Raw genomic sequence first — 17641 nt, 5'->3', positions numbered from 1 at the left:
GAGTAAAAAACACATCCCCTGTACTGCAAGAGACAACAATGAATGTATTTACCTTGGAGTAGCTCTCAGCAGCATCAATTAATAGTGTGAGTGCTTTCATAATGGACGATCTCAGCTCTCTCAGATCAGACATCCAATATTCTGCAAGATACAGCGCATGAAATATGTCACAATGGGGTAGATGTATGAAGTGTTGTTATGGGGGAGAAGGTGTATCAGTGCACTTTATGCACACTGATACCGCTTCTCCCCATGTAAGAAAGAGCCAGCGTGTGGTAAATAGCAGGGGCGCTATGTGCCCCTGTCTATATCAGCGCTGCTATCTATATGATAGCAGGCCGAATGTATGAACGGTCAGCTTCACTGCCGGTTTTGGCTTCCCCAGCAGCAGGCTGTAAACAGCAGGGACAGCACTGTCCCTGCTGTTAGCTCTGGGCTGCGCTGGGGATCTCGTGTGAGCAGCGAGATCCCGCGCATGCCCAGTCGAGCCGGCCGGGGGACAGGAGACAGATCAGTTTACACTGATGCGCTATCTCCAGGAGGGGACATCGCCGGAGGGGGGAGTTGGCGCTCCCCAGCTTCGGCAGACAAGATGTTAATACCTCTTGTCGCTGTCCCTTCCTGCTTCGCCTTGCTAATGAGGCGAAGCAGGAAGTATTATAGTGGCGCGATAAGCGCCGCTATAATACATCTGCCCCATTGTGCCAAGGGTTATATGGTATGTACAATCTATTCAGGTACAACTGCTTAAAATTATCATATATGGTCTCACCATTCAGACACTTAAATAAAGCTGGGTGCACATCTATACAACTGTCTGGCCATTCTTTCGATCTCTGACAAACGGCCGGTGGATTGTATAGGTGTGTACACTATCCTGGCTCATTTGGTGTAATCGATAACACTCTGCCTTGGTCGCTCGAATCTTATTTGCAGTTTAATATTCATCTGCTGAACGGGCCCATATTAGAAGAAAAGTACAGTGTGTATGCACGTTTGATCGACATGCTGGTCGTTCATGCAATAATACTCCAGAAGCAATCATTTTCTTGTGATAGTTTGGACGGGAGGAGATCGAACATTGTAAGTAAAATTGTATTTATGTGTACGTGCATATGGGCTGTAGTTTGGGGACATTCAATCGGGAGTAGGGTCGATCGAACGCTCAAATGACAATTAGGTTGTATAGGTGGGTACCCAGCAGGATATGATTATATTTAACTTTCTTATCCATGCAAATACTGTGCAGATTATTTGGCTCACACACTTCTTCTGTTATAGATAACAATGGTCAAGCACCTCTTTCACTACAAGCTAAAATATTCTCTAGCACACAAATCAAATATCTCTCACCCCATGGACGGGACTGAATTAATTTGAGCTGGATTTTTGCTGCATGTTCGTGGTTGTGGCCAATATCTCGGTGCAGACTGAAACAGAGGGCAGTCATGTTGTGCTTCTCACTGTCCCCTGGGTGGCAGCGCTTAATGTATTCCAGAAGTGCAGTCTGCAGGCCCCCCTTCTAAAAGCAAAACATAGAAATATTATAGATAACAATACTAATAATTAACATTGACTGCAAAGTATCAGATCCCAGCCTTGTGCAGCCAATTTAATGCTCACCGTATCGAGCTGTTTCCGCAGAAGAACCTCAAAGTGTTGGTTCTTATGTAAAATATCAAAAACGTAAACCATGTCATTGTAACGACCAATTCCAGACAGTAGTCTGACCTGAGGAGCAAGACAAAGATGGGTCAGTGCTAAGAAGGAACCGGTAACAACCAGATGAAAAAAAATTTCAAAGCAGTTCTCAATGTACTTTTAAAGTTGTAAAAGGAGTTGTGAATGAATGAATAAAACATTTAGCTGAATTTGAGCAAAGCAAACCATTTCACACATGTACAAGTTTGTTTCAGCTTAAATGGCTATAGTGGTACCTATAGTTTTCTAACACACTATCTGTAATGACTGGATTCATCCTCTCCTCCTTCCTGTCTTCCTCTCCTCCTTCCTGTCTCCATTCTGCCTCCACTTCTCTCTCTTCTCCTCCCCAATACTTGTCCCCACCTTTTCTTTTCCATCCTCCTATGTCTCTCTCTATTACAAGCCCCTCACTCTCTACTGTGCATCTCGGAGACTGGTGGTTACATATTACACTGTGAATTTTTATCAGCAGACAATTATATTATATAGATTTACCAAACTAAATACGCAGGAAACTTTGTTAGTCAAATTTAAATGTTAAATAGAAAGGTAACAATATAAACTGCTACATCTCAGACAGGGAGAAAATGTACTATGTTATGGGGGGGGGGGGGAGTGGATCATTAGGTTGACCACTGAAGGTCGACAGACCTTAGGGTGACCCACTCAAAAGGTCAATATGGCTTTAGGTCGACACAAGCATTAGGTCGACATTCGGAAGGTCAACATGGTGCTGAATTGTTGCACTGCGCCCCCTCGTATCACTTGCCATGCTTCGGGCACAGTGCCTCGCTAAGCTTGGCACACTATTTTATTCTCTCTCCATGCCCTAGTGGATGGTAGGGCATGAAATACCGCCTGTCGGCACAACAAGAAGTGAAAAATCCATGTCGACCTCTGTCCCTGTCGACATATTGAGTGTGTCAACCTAAGGCCTGTCAACCTTCAGTGGTCAACCAAATGCATGCGACCTTTTCAATGTCAACCTAGTGACCTCATACCGTTATGGGTTATTTAAATTTACTTTAGACTTCAGGTTCAAACCTAAATTTGCATTAGTGGATTATCTGTTCCATATACTGCTGGTGGACCCACAAAACATATGTGTTTCAAATTGTTCCACCAAAAGTATGCAGTTGGCCATCTAGAGAGGTCACAGGTGTGAACTGGCTCAGACAGTTCAAGCTTGACTAATAACAACACATTAAGTCAATCATACATGAGGACATAGTAGGAGCGGACGCACCATGAGGCTATATTCTTGGTTGGGTGCCAAATGCATCTCTGTCAGATGGCGACATGCTTGTAGGACGCGCCTAATGCCTTCTAAGTGGCATGTCAGACTGAAGCAATCGTGTGCAGAGATAAGGAGTTCAATAACTGAAAGAAAATATATACTGGGTTATTGAGAGGCAGTACAAAACAATATATTAAATCAATAAGTGTGAGGCGGATCTGAATAAGAAGATGGGACAAAGCAATGAAGAAAATTGATAAATAGCAAGAGGGAGCTCAGTCGTAAAAGGAGGGTAAGAAAAAATGCTAATCATACTGTACTGACTGCAATGTAGTTCCGTAAGTGGGACAGTCTCTAAATGGTCCAGCAAATTCAACCCCACCAAAGTTGGATCAGGACACAGCTTTGCAAGTTGAAGAAAGTGGGACCTCTTCTCAGAAACATTATATAACTCAGATTGCCCTGCACATATCAACAGAAACACACAATGAGTTAGGAATGAAAAAGGCAGAGACTGGTGGTGTCTTTAAAATATAACGGCCAAACCCCACTCCCCAGCCTAACTTTAACCCCCCCCCCTGCAGCCTAAAACTAGCGGTTCCCTTAGTGCCTAACTCTAACCCCAACTCCTGTACTTAACTTTGGAATGTGTCAGGCTTCTGGAACACGACTGCTAGTTTTTTTTTTTTACAGTATCCTTCCTGTATGGCCACCAACCCTGGACATCCGCCACTGGATGACAGTGTTATACTATTATAAATAACTAATAACACCCACCTCCCTCCTTGTCTAGTGTCCTCCAGATTCTCAGACTCTCCTCAGCCACTATATGTGCTATAGTCTCTGGGGGGAGACCATGTGAGCTGATGACTGCCTGTGCTCTGTCACTAAGCTCCAGGTGATGGATGGACAGCACAGTACGCAGAACTTCACTTGGATCTCGGGAGGAGATTTCCGAAAAGGAGCATCCAAGATCCTATAAGAATGTGAACAAAAGCAAGCATGAACGTGAATGACAGCAACAATATAAGGATATGAGCCTGAAATATTGTCTATCACACATACTACAAGTTATCCAATCATGTAATACCCTGCTTCACTTACACCTACCTGACTGAGCTCATACATGCACAGCAGCTGCCTGCAAAATGTCTTCCCATGAGTGCAGGCATCTTTCAGGACCTCAAGATATGTTATTACAGGACTGACAGGTGTTTGAGAGGTTGTAGACTCCACGCTGGAGGCTGGGGATAGAAGTACAAGTAAGGGTATGCAAAAAATAAATTGTGGTATAAAGGGTTGACAGTCTACATTGTCGACAGATAAAAATGTCAACACAAGCAATAGGTCGCCATGAAAGGGGTTGACATGGTAAAAAGTCGGCATGTCAATTAGTATATTTCAGCATATGGACCCCAAATTCGCTCGCCATGCTTCGGGGCAGGTGAACATTTTTGTCGGAGTCTATGTGGATGGTAAAGTATCAAAAAGTTAAAAAAAAAATATTAAATTCAAGTTGACCAATTTAGTGTCAAACTTTCAGAACCTCCAGATAGACTGGCGGCTATGTGTGAGGACCATACGGTGTCAACCGCTTGCCCTGTCAACCTAGGCACTGTTGAACATATCTACTAGATATTGAAAAAATAAATTCATTTAGTGTTTTGTTACAGTAAATATGTTGCGAGTAGTTTCCCGTGTTACTGGGGTCCCGGCATACGGCAGTTTATGATGCAGGAACAACTACCAGGAAATGATTGTATTTGGAGGAATTTCTCATGATTACATATTTGGATTTACCATTAAATCCCTTTCTGAAGACTGCAGTGGGGACACAGACAGTAGGCTGCAGGAAAAGAGAACAGTGGGGCAGATGTATTAAGCCTTAACAAGAGATAAATGCAGGGGTGATAAGGAGAGATAAATGTCCAGCCAATCAGCTCCTTACTGACTTTTTTTAAGCACAGGCTGTAACATGGCAGTTAGCAGGTGATTGGCTGGTTGTTTATCTCTCCTTATCACCCTTGGATTTATCTCTTGTTAAAGCTTAATACATCTGCCCCAATAAGAGCAGCGTGAGGAGAAGGAGCAGGAGCAGGTAAAATTCACCACTTGTGTCTCACATCAGCCATAGAGAAAAGGATGTAACAGGAAATCCTTGATGTTGTACACTAGAGGGGCCCAAACCATGAATGCAAGATGGCCTTTGCCCCCTTTCGCACCACACAACAGTGTTCACCCTGCCTAGTCCCAGAAGGAGTCAGGAACTCCCACCATGGCATATATCTGCTACATTATCCTATTGCTGCAGAGGATGGACTGAGGGGAGGCTCCACGTGCCTTTCTGCAAAAAACAAAAGATCAAACAGCTAATCCAGTGGTTCCCAAACGATTTGGAATCATGGCACCCTGAAATATCAGAATTTGATTCACTGCACCCCTAGGCCAAAAGTTTCTTATTGAGAAATTTTGATTCAAAAATATTAAATGAAGTAAATTGTATTATTGCCATCCTTATGTGGGGAGGGATTGGATTCGCTTTTGTTTGTCCACATATTTTATAATCTTAAGCCACAAACAATAGTTTTACTTATTATACTGACCAATTGGAACACCACCCCGAGGCACCCCTGCAAGTGTCCCAATGCACCCCAGGGTGCCACGGTGCACAGTTTGGGAACCACTGAGCTAATCTGAGCTTCTTGGCAAGTAATTAGATAAACATTTAAGCAATAAATCTGGCACCAACAACTCTTGGCTGCCATTAAGATTTTATGAGGCCCAATTGATCATATAAAGGTGGTGATAAAAGTAGGCGTGTGGTTCTGTCCTAACAGTATTGCTGGAAGAGCCAGTGGTGCAGCAGAGAAGATGTCTCCTTCTTACATCAAGGGCCAGAAGGTTGAGTTGGCCCACGGATGAAACAACGGACATAAGTGGGGGTGGGGAGCCCAACAATACTTACTAAAGCTTCTAAAAAAAAAAGTGATGTTGCCCATAGCAACCACTCAGATTGCTAGACAAGCTAGAAAATAACACACAATCTGATTGGTTGCTATGGGCAACATCACCTCTTTTCATTTTTAAAAGCTTTATTAAATGTTCCCTATAATGTTAAAACAACATAGAACTGGAATGAGGGCCCAGAGTGTTCTGCCAGCCTCCGATGCAGGTCACAAGAAACCAAGAACAGCGTGTGCCGCCCCCCCTTTCCACAGGAGGGGAAATAGGCAAAAGATGACCTGTATCTATTTACACTCACAGCTCTGAAGTCTCTTCCTCCGACTCCATATGTTGTCTTGTGCATCTAAGCCCTCAGTAAGGATATTCTGGATATCAGGATGCATCTGATCCACTGTTATTTCCCCCGATGCAAGTGCTCTACAGCTCAACACAAGCCATACATCACGGTGAGACATCTGGAAGTATCTGCACACCCGACTAGCTTCATGCACCTTACTGTCATCAAGCAGCTGGTCTATCAGACTATGCAGTACCCGTGAGTCTGTACTGTCATTTTTGCCCTGGGTCACATCATGCAATGGTGGAAGACTGGAGATATCAAGTAGAAGAGGTGTGTTGAATGCAGGCAGGCAGGAGAAGGAGAACTCTAAGGTTACACCAGTGAATGCAGATAGCACTGACGATAGTCGTGATCCACAAGTCCTATTTAATACTTCCCGCTCAATGCGACACTTCCAGATCTGTTGTTCTAGATCTTCTAATGTCATCAGTGGCACGCATTCGCCGAGAGAGAGCCAATGGCCAGCAAGAGTCAGCAATAGCTCCTGTTCTGCCAGTGCCTCCATCTGTTCTGCCATCACCACTGTAGAAGCAGTGTGACGAGAAGCCTGAGACTGGAAGAAGTTGGACGCTACCGCTGGGGATAGTCGATTGGTGCTAAATGTTTTATGACACTTCTGCCAGTATTGTGCACGACTCTTCGGGCACGCCCACTGTCCAATCTCTTTAAGGAGACGTTGTTCCTGTAACACCTATTTAGGAAATAAGAAATGTATAAACAATGTGTAATTGGAAGAACCTCTAAAAATAAAAATATGTCAATACTTAATCACAATGGGACCTACACACGTAGCGATTTAGGGGCATTTTCTAAGCAGTCTCACTAGATTGCTTCGAAAATGCCCCTACATCACTCAGTGTGTAGTGGCCATAGCAATAGTGATGTGCGGCCCCGCACTTGGCTACTGCTTGGTGATTAACTAGATTTATCCAGCATGCCGGATACTAATCCCCGGGGTCAGGGCCAGAGTTCTCAGCGGAGAACATCGGCCATGACAGATCGCTCAGCACACAGTGTGTGCTGAGCAATCTTACTGAGCATTCTGAGTGATCTAGAATCCTTCAGAACGCCACTCAGCATCTTCCAGTGTGTAGGCCCCTTAACAATGGAAAGGCAGCTATAATGCAGACATACACCTCTATCAGCACAAAAACCCTTACAAGTGTATATATATAAATTAGATTCAGTTTCAAATTGAATCAGGTTGTAGTAGTTGATGTTTAGAGGCTCTTAGATATGGGAGAGGGAGTTGTGAGTGTGTGTCAGAGATGATCGGGTGACCAGAGAAAATAAATAGAGATTTTCTCTTAAGACTTACCTCTTCTATAACCAAATTGTCAGTGGGTAAATCTGCCAGTTCAGCTACTTGATGAGCCCGGGAAAAGTGTCCGTCTTCTATCAATATTTTCAGCAGTCTCTGACATTCTACCTGTAGTGCTGCAGCACTATAACCACGCAGAAGGTCCTTGCTAATGAGGACAGACTGGTCTTCTAGGATCTGTGTGAGAGTGCTTAGTTTGTGAATATCCACACCTAGAAGATCAGTCAGAAAATTAATAATAATAATAATAACAATAATAATATGTTTCAATAGATCATTACATGAGTAGTAGAAATGTGTTTTACCCGGACAGAAATGCTGGCTGTCACTGTCGCACAAAAGCTGCAGCACTTTCTGTAATTCATATGGAGTCTGGCTCTGGACGAGGAGCAGGTGCAGAAGCTGAGAGGCTCGTGTCTGCAGCCACAGGATAGGAACTGGATGGGGTGAGGAGACGTCCAGAGACTGGAGCTATGAATAGAGAAATGTTTTACACACTATAACCTTGCATAAATAGGGATTAGGAGATGTGAGAAAGCCATTAAAAATAACAAATTGATCATATCGAAGCATTATTGCACACTTACACTCGTCATAGAGCTGTGGAAATCCACCATTCGTTCTTTGGCTTCCATGTAATTCTTTTGTTGCAGACAAAGCTCATATGCTTCAAGCAAGAGCAGGAGAGGACAGCCCTGCAAGACACATTACAGCTCCTAACTGTGAAGTTACAGGCTTGGTTTGAAAAATGACAGGTAGGAGCCGATTGGCCGGTGATAAAGACCACACACTTTATAGACCTTAATAAATCTACCCCTATCTGTCCAGATATAATTATCTTCCTTAAGGTGCATACACACTGTACTAATTTTTTGACCAACCTTTTGGACCAATTTTCGGTACTTGTTTCCTAGCACGGCCACACCGATTTACATCGGGGTGGTCGTGTCGGAAAAATCGGGTCGATCGCATCGCATGCGATTTGGTCGCATGCGATGCGATCGACGCGACCTACCGATTTTGGACCCGATTTTTTTTTTTAATGAAATGTAAATCGGGTCCCTGGGACCCGATTTTACATTGTATTCAATGTAAAAATATTCCCAACCCCCCCAAATTTAACGGCGTACACCGCACCCCACGCTAGACGCCAACCCGAAGCGTGGCGAGCACAGCGAGCCCGCGAGGGGCGGCGGTGCGCGTCCTCCGACCTTTTCATTCCCCTACTATCCACGTCGGCGTGGAGTTGAGAATAGAATAGTGTGGCGAGCGCAGCGAGCCCCGCGAGGGGACGCGTATACCTGTGAAGTTATACGCGGCCGCTCGCCACGCTTCGGGCTCGGTGGCTCGCTGCGCTCGCCACACTATTCTATTCTCAACTCCACGCCGACGTGGATAGTAGGGGAATGAAAAGGTCGGAGGACGCGCACCGCCGACGCTCGCCACGCTTCGGGTTGGCGTCTATCGTGGGGTGACGACGGGGACATCTATAATGTGAAATGGGTCATATTGGCCCATTTCACATTTTTCACATTTTTTCACTATTTCAATGTAAAAAATTTTTTTAACATTGAATCCGATGGAAAAATCGGGGGCATCGCGTCGTGACCATTGTTAATGGTCCCGACCGACGCGATGCCCCCGATATTTTACCTTTCCCGACACGATTTCAATGTTAAAATATTTTTTAACATTGAAGCCTATGGGGAAATCGTGGGCATCGCGTCGGTCGCGTCGGGACCATTGTTAATGGTCCCGACCGACGCGATGCCCCCGATATTTTATCCTAGCCGGCCAAATGGACCTGATTTCAAAGGAAATCGGGTCCATCGTATGGGTCGTGTACCTTAACTAAAAAGGTACACGACCAATACGATTGTGGCCGTGCTAGGAAACAAGTACCCAATTTTCATTCATTTCGGCCATTCTAAATGAAATTGGTCAAATTATCTTTTAGTGCGTTTGTGACGACCGACGAATGATGATGCCCATACCCACCAGCTGTTCATCAAGGTTGTTCGTCAACTGTGCATGCTGATCAATTTGGATATCTTTCAAAAAGAGCCTATAGACTGTAGCTAGACCTTTTGTCTTTCGTCAACATCTTTCATCCAGGACACTGGGTTCAAGGGAAATGTCTTTCAATGAAATTGGTCAAAAACATTGTACAGTGTGTATGCACCTTAAATTTCCTGGTTCCATATGTTTGTATTCCAACTGTCACTTGTCTTGCTTTCTGCATGTTTTACGGTGTTACCCTCTCTCAGTGGGGCAGATGTATTAAGCCCGGTGAAGAGATAAAGTGAAGCTAAAGTAGAAGGTGATAACGCACCAGCCAATCACTTATGTTTGAAATATGACAGTTAGGTTGATTGGCTGGTGCATTATCACCTTCACCAGGCTTAATAAATCTGCCCCAGTATGTGTTCCTTCCCATTCCCAGAAACAATGCTCCCATCCTAGTTCCTAGGATACCTCCACAAATATGCTGAATGCTTTGTGCAGGGTTCTGCTGTCCTTCCTCCCCAATAAAAGATCCCAAATCTGTGTAAGGTCTTCCATGTTCCATGAATGATCTTCAGTATCAGACACTGTGTGCGTGATCTCCAAGTATGTGGCAGCATCCACTGAAGTAACAATCCAAGCACACAGACAGGAGATGCAGTCTGTTTCCTAAAGGAAGAATGGGAGACAAAAAACGTTTAACAAGTTATACTAAGCAGAAGCAGTAAATAGAAACCCAATGGTGGCGGATTATTACATAGACAGTGTCTAGACAGTCAATAGGTCAACACCAAAAGGTTGACAGGGTCAAAAGGTAGACATGAGTTTATCACATTTTTGTGTCAATGTCACCTGTCGACATGGACCACCGATAAGTGTAACGCAGACTCTCACATGGGCTTCAGGTCTAGTGCTTTGCTCTGCACACTTTACCATCATTTCCATATTGAGAATTCTAAAGTACGAAAAAGAACACCAAAAAAGTGAAAAACTCATGTTTCTTTTTCATGTCAACCTCTTGGCCATGTCCATCTTTTGTCCATTTCAACCTATTTCATAGTGGAAAATATATATGTAATATATAATTGGGCGCAAGTGGTTAATTAAATAATTAATATAAGAAACAATATATTAAATGGCAGCTCCCAATGGATTCCCAGCAGGGGATCCAATGAAACAAAATCTAGGGGATATAATTATTCTAATCAAATAATTATAGAGAGCGCACTGAATTAAGCACAAATATTTATTAAAAAACAATAGATGAAAAGCTCATATAAACGATCACAATTATTTAATAAAATATAACAATAAAATCAATATGATATAAAATAGTTATAGACCACTGGGCAATCACTGATGCCCCACACAATGCTATATGAATATTGTCCAGTTGCTCTTACCCACTAAGGATGATGTTATGTCCAATAGCGGGGAACTTGTAATTGAGTTTGATGAGATATGAGAAGACAAAGTCCATCCAGTAAATTTATGGAAATATTTGATGTTTGAATGGGGGGAAAAAAAAACGGAGGGGGATTTGTAGAGATGAAAAGGTGACTCGCAGAGCAGCCTCGCTGTTGGAAATAGATGTATCTGTGCTACAACCGGCAGATGATGGTAATGAGCCGGGAGCACTCCATAGTGAACCAGCGGCGCGGCTAGGTGTATGTTGGAGAAGTTTGTCTCATCTACCACCGTGACGTTCTGGGGAAGAGAGCCAACGGTGGGAGTGACGGGGTACCTGCCGCACTTGGTCTCGGGGTCTGGAGCGAGTCACACCTCTCGGGGGAGCCTGTGGATGGTAAAGTCCGGGATCGCCGCAGGTCACCCTTCTGCTCACAGGTATCGGCCCCGAGGATAGGAAATAAATCTGGTGATTTGAAGCAAAGTGGTGGGTAAAGGTGAGTGCCGGGTGGTCCTCCCGGTCTTAACGCGTTTCTCCGCCGTTAGATCAGACGGTTTCCTCAGAAGATATGAGATATGGGCATCAGTGATTGCCCAGTGGTCTATAACTATTTTATATCATATTGATTTTATTGTTATATTTTATTAAATAATTGTGATCGTTTATATGAGCTTTTCATCTATTGTTTTTTAATAAATATTTGTGCTTAATTCAGTGCGCTCTCTATAATTATTTGATTAGAATAATTATATCCCCTAGATTCTATTTCATAGTGACCTATCGACTTTTTGGCATTGAACCATTGACGGTCGTCTATCTAGACACTGTGGATCTATTAATCGGGACCACAACCCAATGGCCATCACAGACCACCTGCCAGATGCTGATAGGAGTAGAATTGTGATGTCAGATGGGAGCTCGCTCTTATCCAGGCTGTAAAGTTAAATTGCCAGTCTGATAACAACATGGCCAAATAGTTATAATTAGTGAGTTATTTACTCAGTCAATTTTACTTGTGTTTGTTTGGATTTTGTATAGAAGTGTTTATTATAGTTTTCAACTTTAAAATTATATTTGGAGCCCTTACACAAGAAATTGCATAATTTTATGCAGGGGTTAAAGTGGGCCGGAACGGGGCGGAACTGAGTTCCGGCAGTTGTAATTGAAGCCGGAACTCAGTTCCGCCTCCTTCCACCCACCGTGCATGGCCACAATTATATTTAAATTTCCTCCAGGAGGCTGGCTCATATTAGACCTCAGCCTCCGGAGCACGCCTATTGTGGCACCCCAACCTGGACTTCAAGGGGTTAATACCCCGTTCAGTGGAGGGCGCGAAAGAGAACCCCCAGACTGATTGACAGCCAAAGGGGAACCAATGGAGCAGGAGGGGAGGTACCAGCCTCTGGGGGGTCAGAGGTCCGGGAAGCCTGAAGAGCGGGCGGGATCGGGAAAAAGGGCTGCGGAGGAAGGGAGAAGAAGCGTGGTGTGACGGAAGGGAAGGAGGAAGAAGGGGCCGCTGAGCGCACTGCTGCAGGAGGAAACGGGGGACCCGACATCTCGTTGCCGGAGAGCGGTGATTGACAGCGGGCGCCCGGCCAGACAGAGCGGAGCGGGCGCTGTGAAAACCCCCACCGCATGACGGAGGCTGAGCACGTAGGGAGAGGAGCAGCCGGTCACCAGTGTTGAGGGACGGCGGGCTCCCCGTGAAGAGGAAGTGGAGCAGTCCCGGAAGAAGCAGCGTGGGGAGACTGAGCCCAGCAGCCAGCGGGGAGAGAAGCCAGCGCAGAGTACAGCGGGGCAGGAGTAGCGCGGCTGAGTGCGGCAACGCTGCAGTAGCAGCGCCCCCACTAGACCGCTCTCCTGCAGAAGAGTGACCAGAGCCAGCCTTCCAGACGGCCGGAGACCTGATCGTGACGGGCAGGAGCCTGCACCTTGTTGCAGCCACCAGGTATCCTCTGTACCGATGCCCCCAGACCTGCCTCCCAGTACTCACTCCCTGCCACCAACGCAGACTACTCTTTGTGGGAAAAACCCCCCTGTGCGTTTCCCCGGAATGCCCCTATCCTCCTCTAACCCGCCCGTTTACTGTATCAGCTGATGCCACCCCCAACACCTCACTAAGGAGCACCAAGTGTAGACAATCATTCCTTTACTTCAGAGGATCTCAGTTAGGAAGTTCCACAAGTTGTAAAAGCACTGCTGCCACCTGTTGTTACATATCTGACACTGTGGAGGCATATCTGGCACTGTGGGTGCAGATCTGTTTCTGGCACTGTGGGGGCATAAATGTGTCTGGCACTCTGGGGGCATGTATGTGTCTGGCACTGTGGGGGCATATCTGGCACTGTGGAGGCATATCTGGCACTGTGGGGGTATGACTGGCACTGTGGGGGCATGCCTGCCACTGTGGGGACATATGTATCTGGCACTGTGGGGTCATATGTGTAATGGGCATCATGTTGTGCGGCATAATGGGCATCATGGTGTTTGTAGTAATGTGGAATGGGCATTACGGTGTGGGGTGTAATGTGTAATTGGCATCACAATGTGCGGCATAATTTGTAATTGGCATTACAGATAGATAGTATATAATGATTTCAGTATCCTGTCATTGTTTGGGCTTGATTTGTGAGGCGTACTAGGTAACTGTGTGGGCCTTTATGTTTTTATGATGCCCCCTGCTGAATACCTGCCCCCCGCCCACCACTGAATACCCTTGCTACCATGTAAGGGTGACATTAGGGGCGTGGCTTATTCCAGGTGGGAGGTGCTATGGGTGTGGCCCGAAAGGGTGGGTGTAGAGGGTTGAGTTCCACCACCTCCCTTGGACCACTTTAAGCACTGATTTTATGCAAAGTTGCCAAGCATCGGTGAGTACCCAGCAAAAGGAGCGCTGCAGGGAGGTGGAGTGCTGCCTTGGAGGAGAGAAGGAGGAGGACCCAGCAAGAGGCCCGGATCCAAAAAGGACGATCGGGCAAAAGAAAAACCTGCTTGATTTGTAGTTAGGGCTGGGGCAGCAAACTCTCTCTTCCGCTATTTATCGTAACTTCAATTATTTCCTATCCTCCTTTCACACTCTCCCACACAAACACTCCTATTTTTTCCTATACTTCTCTCTCAGGGTCACTCATACATTATTTCTTTCCCACTTCCTCGTATTAATATGCACACACACACGCACGCTACCATTTCCATATATCCCATCTCTCTCACCCTCTCTCCCATTCTCTCCTATTCTCTCTACCATCTGCCCCTCCTTCTCACTCCCATCTGCCCTCCTCTCTCACACAGTTTTTTCCCATTCTACCCTATCCCTCCTCCCTCTCCCTCACATCTGCACCTATTTCTCCTCTCACTCACGCCTGCCCTCTTCCTCTCTCTTACACACAGCAGCTATCCATTTGGACACATTTCTTTATGCCTATGCACCTTTGAAAGCTCTGCGCTTTAAAGGCAACTGGACACTTTAACTGGACGCACTTGCACTTTACCTGGGGACTTCTCCTAACTAAGGGCCTTATTTTGGTTCATTCTTTCTGACAAAATCCTTCTTAGATGGACAAAACCATGTGCACTGCAGGGGGGCAGATGTAACATGTGCAGATAGAATTAGATGTGGGTGAGGTATTTTGTTTCTGTGCAGGGTAAATACTGGCTGCTTTATTTTTACACTGCAATATAGATCTCACTTTGAAGTAAAACCCCACCCAAATCTAATTCTCTCTGCACAAGTAACACCTGCCCCACCTGCAGTGCACATGGTTTTGCCCATTTAAGAAGGATTTTGTCAGAAAGAATGAACCAAAATAAGGCCCTAAGCCATCTGCGGTGGTGCCGCAGACTTTCATTGGAAGTATAGCCCAAAGCAGCCTAGTTGAATGGTGAGAGAAATTATTTATTACCATTGTATGTCTACAAAAGTGTGCGATCATCATACCAGTTTATATTAAGTATATTCATTTTTATTCATAAATTGGGTACTTGTGTAGTTTCACTGCGGCAGTTACGTAAGTCAGCGTCCCTGTCAGAATCAGCATAGTGTTCCTGTGGCCAGCATAGTTAGCGTAGTCAGCATCCCTGTCAGTATCAGTGTCATGTTCCCGGCTAGCCGGAGTTTACGTAGTTAGCGTAGTCAGTCAGCGTTACACAGTTAGCGTAGTCAGTCAGCGCTTATTACATTGCCTAACATGTCAGGTGTGAATGTGTTCCTGAAACACACCCCCACTATCCACGCCTGCTTGTAGCGTGGCGTGCGTAGCGAGCCCCGCGTGGCGGGAGGACACGTACAGTGCCCGCTCGCCAAGCTTCGGGCTGGTGTGGATAGTGGGGGTTTCAAATGGAGGCATTTGCCAGTATGTAACATGAAGCACTGGCAAATGCGTCCTTTATTGTGCATGAGACGCACTTGTGCACCGCACCCCCCCCCCCCTTGTGCAGGAGACACACGTGCTACAGAACCCCTAACCCTGTCCGTCTCCCTGAAGCGGACACGGGCAGGGTTGCCGTACCCTGCCGCAAGAATTACTGAGACGCACAAGCGCCTCAGACAGATGGCGCACCTCCCCACCAGCGCCCGCATGATCGCCTCTTTGCCGGCGTCCGCCAGCGCAGGGGATCTGGCGGTTACCGGCGCTGTGTGAGAGGCACTCACTAGGCTTGCCAGGGATGCCGGGGACAGAGCTGCAGCTCACTGGAACAGTACGGTGACTACTCTGCCTGACGGGGACACTACGCTGACTACACAGGGCTGCCGCGGGGACACTATGCTGACTACGCTAGGCAGCCATTGGGCTACACTGACAACGTAGCTTAGCCTATGCTGAAAACGTAGCGTAGCCTGCCGCTGTGAAGCTACACAAGTACCATAAATTGTTGTATTTCAATAAACCCATGTCTTTTGGAATCTACCTTGTTTGAAACATCTGTTTAAAAAGGGTTGCAATCAACTAAAACATTTTGTTCACTTGCTTCTCTCTCACACACACAACCTGCCCCTATTCCTCCTTGCTCTCTCACCCATCTCCCCCATTCCTTCTCTCTCTCTGGACCATCTCCCCTTATTCCTACTCTCAATCACCACTATTTCCGCTCCAAGCTCCTCCATCCAACCTGGAAATCGGATGGGAGGGGGAGGGGGAGGGGCGGGGGGTGGCTTGCCTATTTTCCAGTCCCAGGCTGGTAGCCCTGGTGCCTAGTATAATGTATATTCCATTTTTGCTCTGACCTGTGCACAAGCAGCTAGCACACTGAAGAGAGGCACCCTGCACCTCACACACTCCTTCAGAAGAATCTGCCCTGGTTCTGCCATACTCAGGCATTTCAGCAGCACATGATGGACACTGGCTGTGTTTGTCTCACTTCCTATTCCTTTCAGAGGGCAGTCAGTGGAGCCCAGATCTTGCAATGCCAGAGCGATATGATTAGCCAGGACTGGATTCAGATCATTTAGAACATGAAAGACCTGCAAAAGAAAAACAAACTGTAGAGAAAGCCGGGAGTAAAGAGAAGTTGGATGAGGGAGACAGATTTTGGGTGCACTGACCTGCTCAGGGCTGTTCGTATGCATCAGGAGTTGCAGCCAATCCTGTTTCTGTGCATAGTTCTTCAAATAAGTGTCAGTCATAGGAACAGAGTGTAGGAAACAGAACTGCACAACAGTGAGCCATAAGCCATTGCACGGATGTGGGCTGGGGGAATACAGTATCATTGTAGTGATTAAAACATATTCAACCAAAGTATTTTCGCTTTAGTCACAACTGCATTTACTTGCTGTAGTTCAGGTCTTTTTCGATCGCTTTGGAGATCATTAAACTAAATCTTTCCATTAAGTGAGCAAACAAGTGACCCCCAGAAGCACAAGGGTGGTGTCTTAAGGGAGTTCTGATCCACAGTCCATCTTCCAGCTAGAACGGCATTCATAGTACACTGTCCAACATTTGCGGACAGGTTAAGTTAAAGAGGAATGCTGTTTTCCATAGTGATGGGAGGAGAGCTCGGAACAGGTGAGCACCATAAATGGCCAGATCTCCTAGCTATGGAAGCACCAACTATTCAATGTGCCAGCGTGAGCCTCCAAATGTGTCTTACTGAGTCTTTCGCCAGTCATATCACACTAATAGTATTTGCCTTCTGTTGCCTACTGTGCTACTAATGTGTAACTGTGTGTGCACTTCTCTCTGACGCTGAACAGGATCAATATATAGCAACATTTACATGTAGGAGTAAAAATCTCTGTCCCTGCCAGGGCTTTCCCATACTACCACTATTTTACAGCTGAACAGATCTGATTTTATTTCAATATAACAAAAAATGAGAAACTTGTCCTGGTTTGGCCAGATCTTACCTGTCCTCCTGCTGTAAATCTGCTGCCACAACCTCATCCAAGCTTAGTAAAAGGTCTTTTGCGGTCTCTTTCTCACTCTCCACTAGTTTTGGTAATCTCTGTGCTGTAGTGAAGGAAAATAACAAAATGAATCATCTTAGTAAATATGCCAGTCAGACACATTTTAAATATCTGGATAGTAATGGCCAACATAATATATCCACTGCAAGCCTACTATGTGTATTAATGTGTTCTAAATGGTAAGACCCATAGTAGTACGGTAATACAGCTACACAGGGCAAATGCATCCCCTGTGGCCCAAACCACACAGTATTTCAGTG

At 45.6% G+C, this 17641-nt stretch overlaps 1 protein-coding gene across 3 annotated transcripts in view; it reads right to left on the bottom strand.

Annotated features, from left to right (window-relative positions):
- Positions 1-17641, bottom strand: part of SPG11 (SPG11 vesicle trafficking associated, spatacsin) — a 50872-nt gene that overhangs the window by 14641 nt on the left and 18590 nt on the right. For 2 of the 3 annotated variants that reach the window (XM_083184446.1, XM_083184444.1), the window contains exons 24-38: positions 17322-17424; positions 16521-16665; positions 16203-16439; positions 10042-10239; positions 8154-8261; positions 7872-8037; positions 7564-7778; positions 6204-6936; positions 4052-4185; positions 3719-3917; positions 3257-3403; positions 2951-3084; positions 1624-1731; positions 1354-1522; positions 53-141 (exon numbers count right to left, since the gene is read on the bottom strand). In XM_083184446.1, the coding sequence (XP_083040572.1) occupies positions 53-141; positions 1354-1522; positions 1624-1731; positions 2951-3084; positions 3257-3403; positions 3719-3917; positions 4052-4185; positions 6204-6936; positions 7564-7778; positions 7872-8037; positions 8154-8261; positions 10042-10239; positions 16203-16439; positions 16521-16665; positions 17322-17424 (2885 nt within the window). The remainder of the gene's footprint in view (positions 1-52; positions 142-1353; positions 1523-1623; positions 1732-2950; positions 3085-3256; positions 3404-3718; positions 3918-4051; positions 4186-6203; positions 6937-7563; positions 7779-7871; positions 8038-8153; positions 8262-10041; positions 10240-16202; positions 16440-16520; positions 16666-17321; positions 17425-17641) is intronic. The other variant, XM_083184445.1, reaches the window with a different exon arrangement.

The sequence above is a fragment of the Crinia signifera genome, chromosome 4, assembly GCF_055691185.1.
Source record: "Crinia signifera chromosome 4, ASM5569118v1, whole genome shotgun sequence".
Taxonomy (NCBI): domain Eukaryota; kingdom Metazoa; phylum Chordata; class Amphibia; order Anura; family Myobatrachidae; genus Crinia; species Crinia signifera.
Note: the sequence above shows the minus strand (reverse complement) of the source record. Positions and strands in the feature narration are given on the sequence as shown.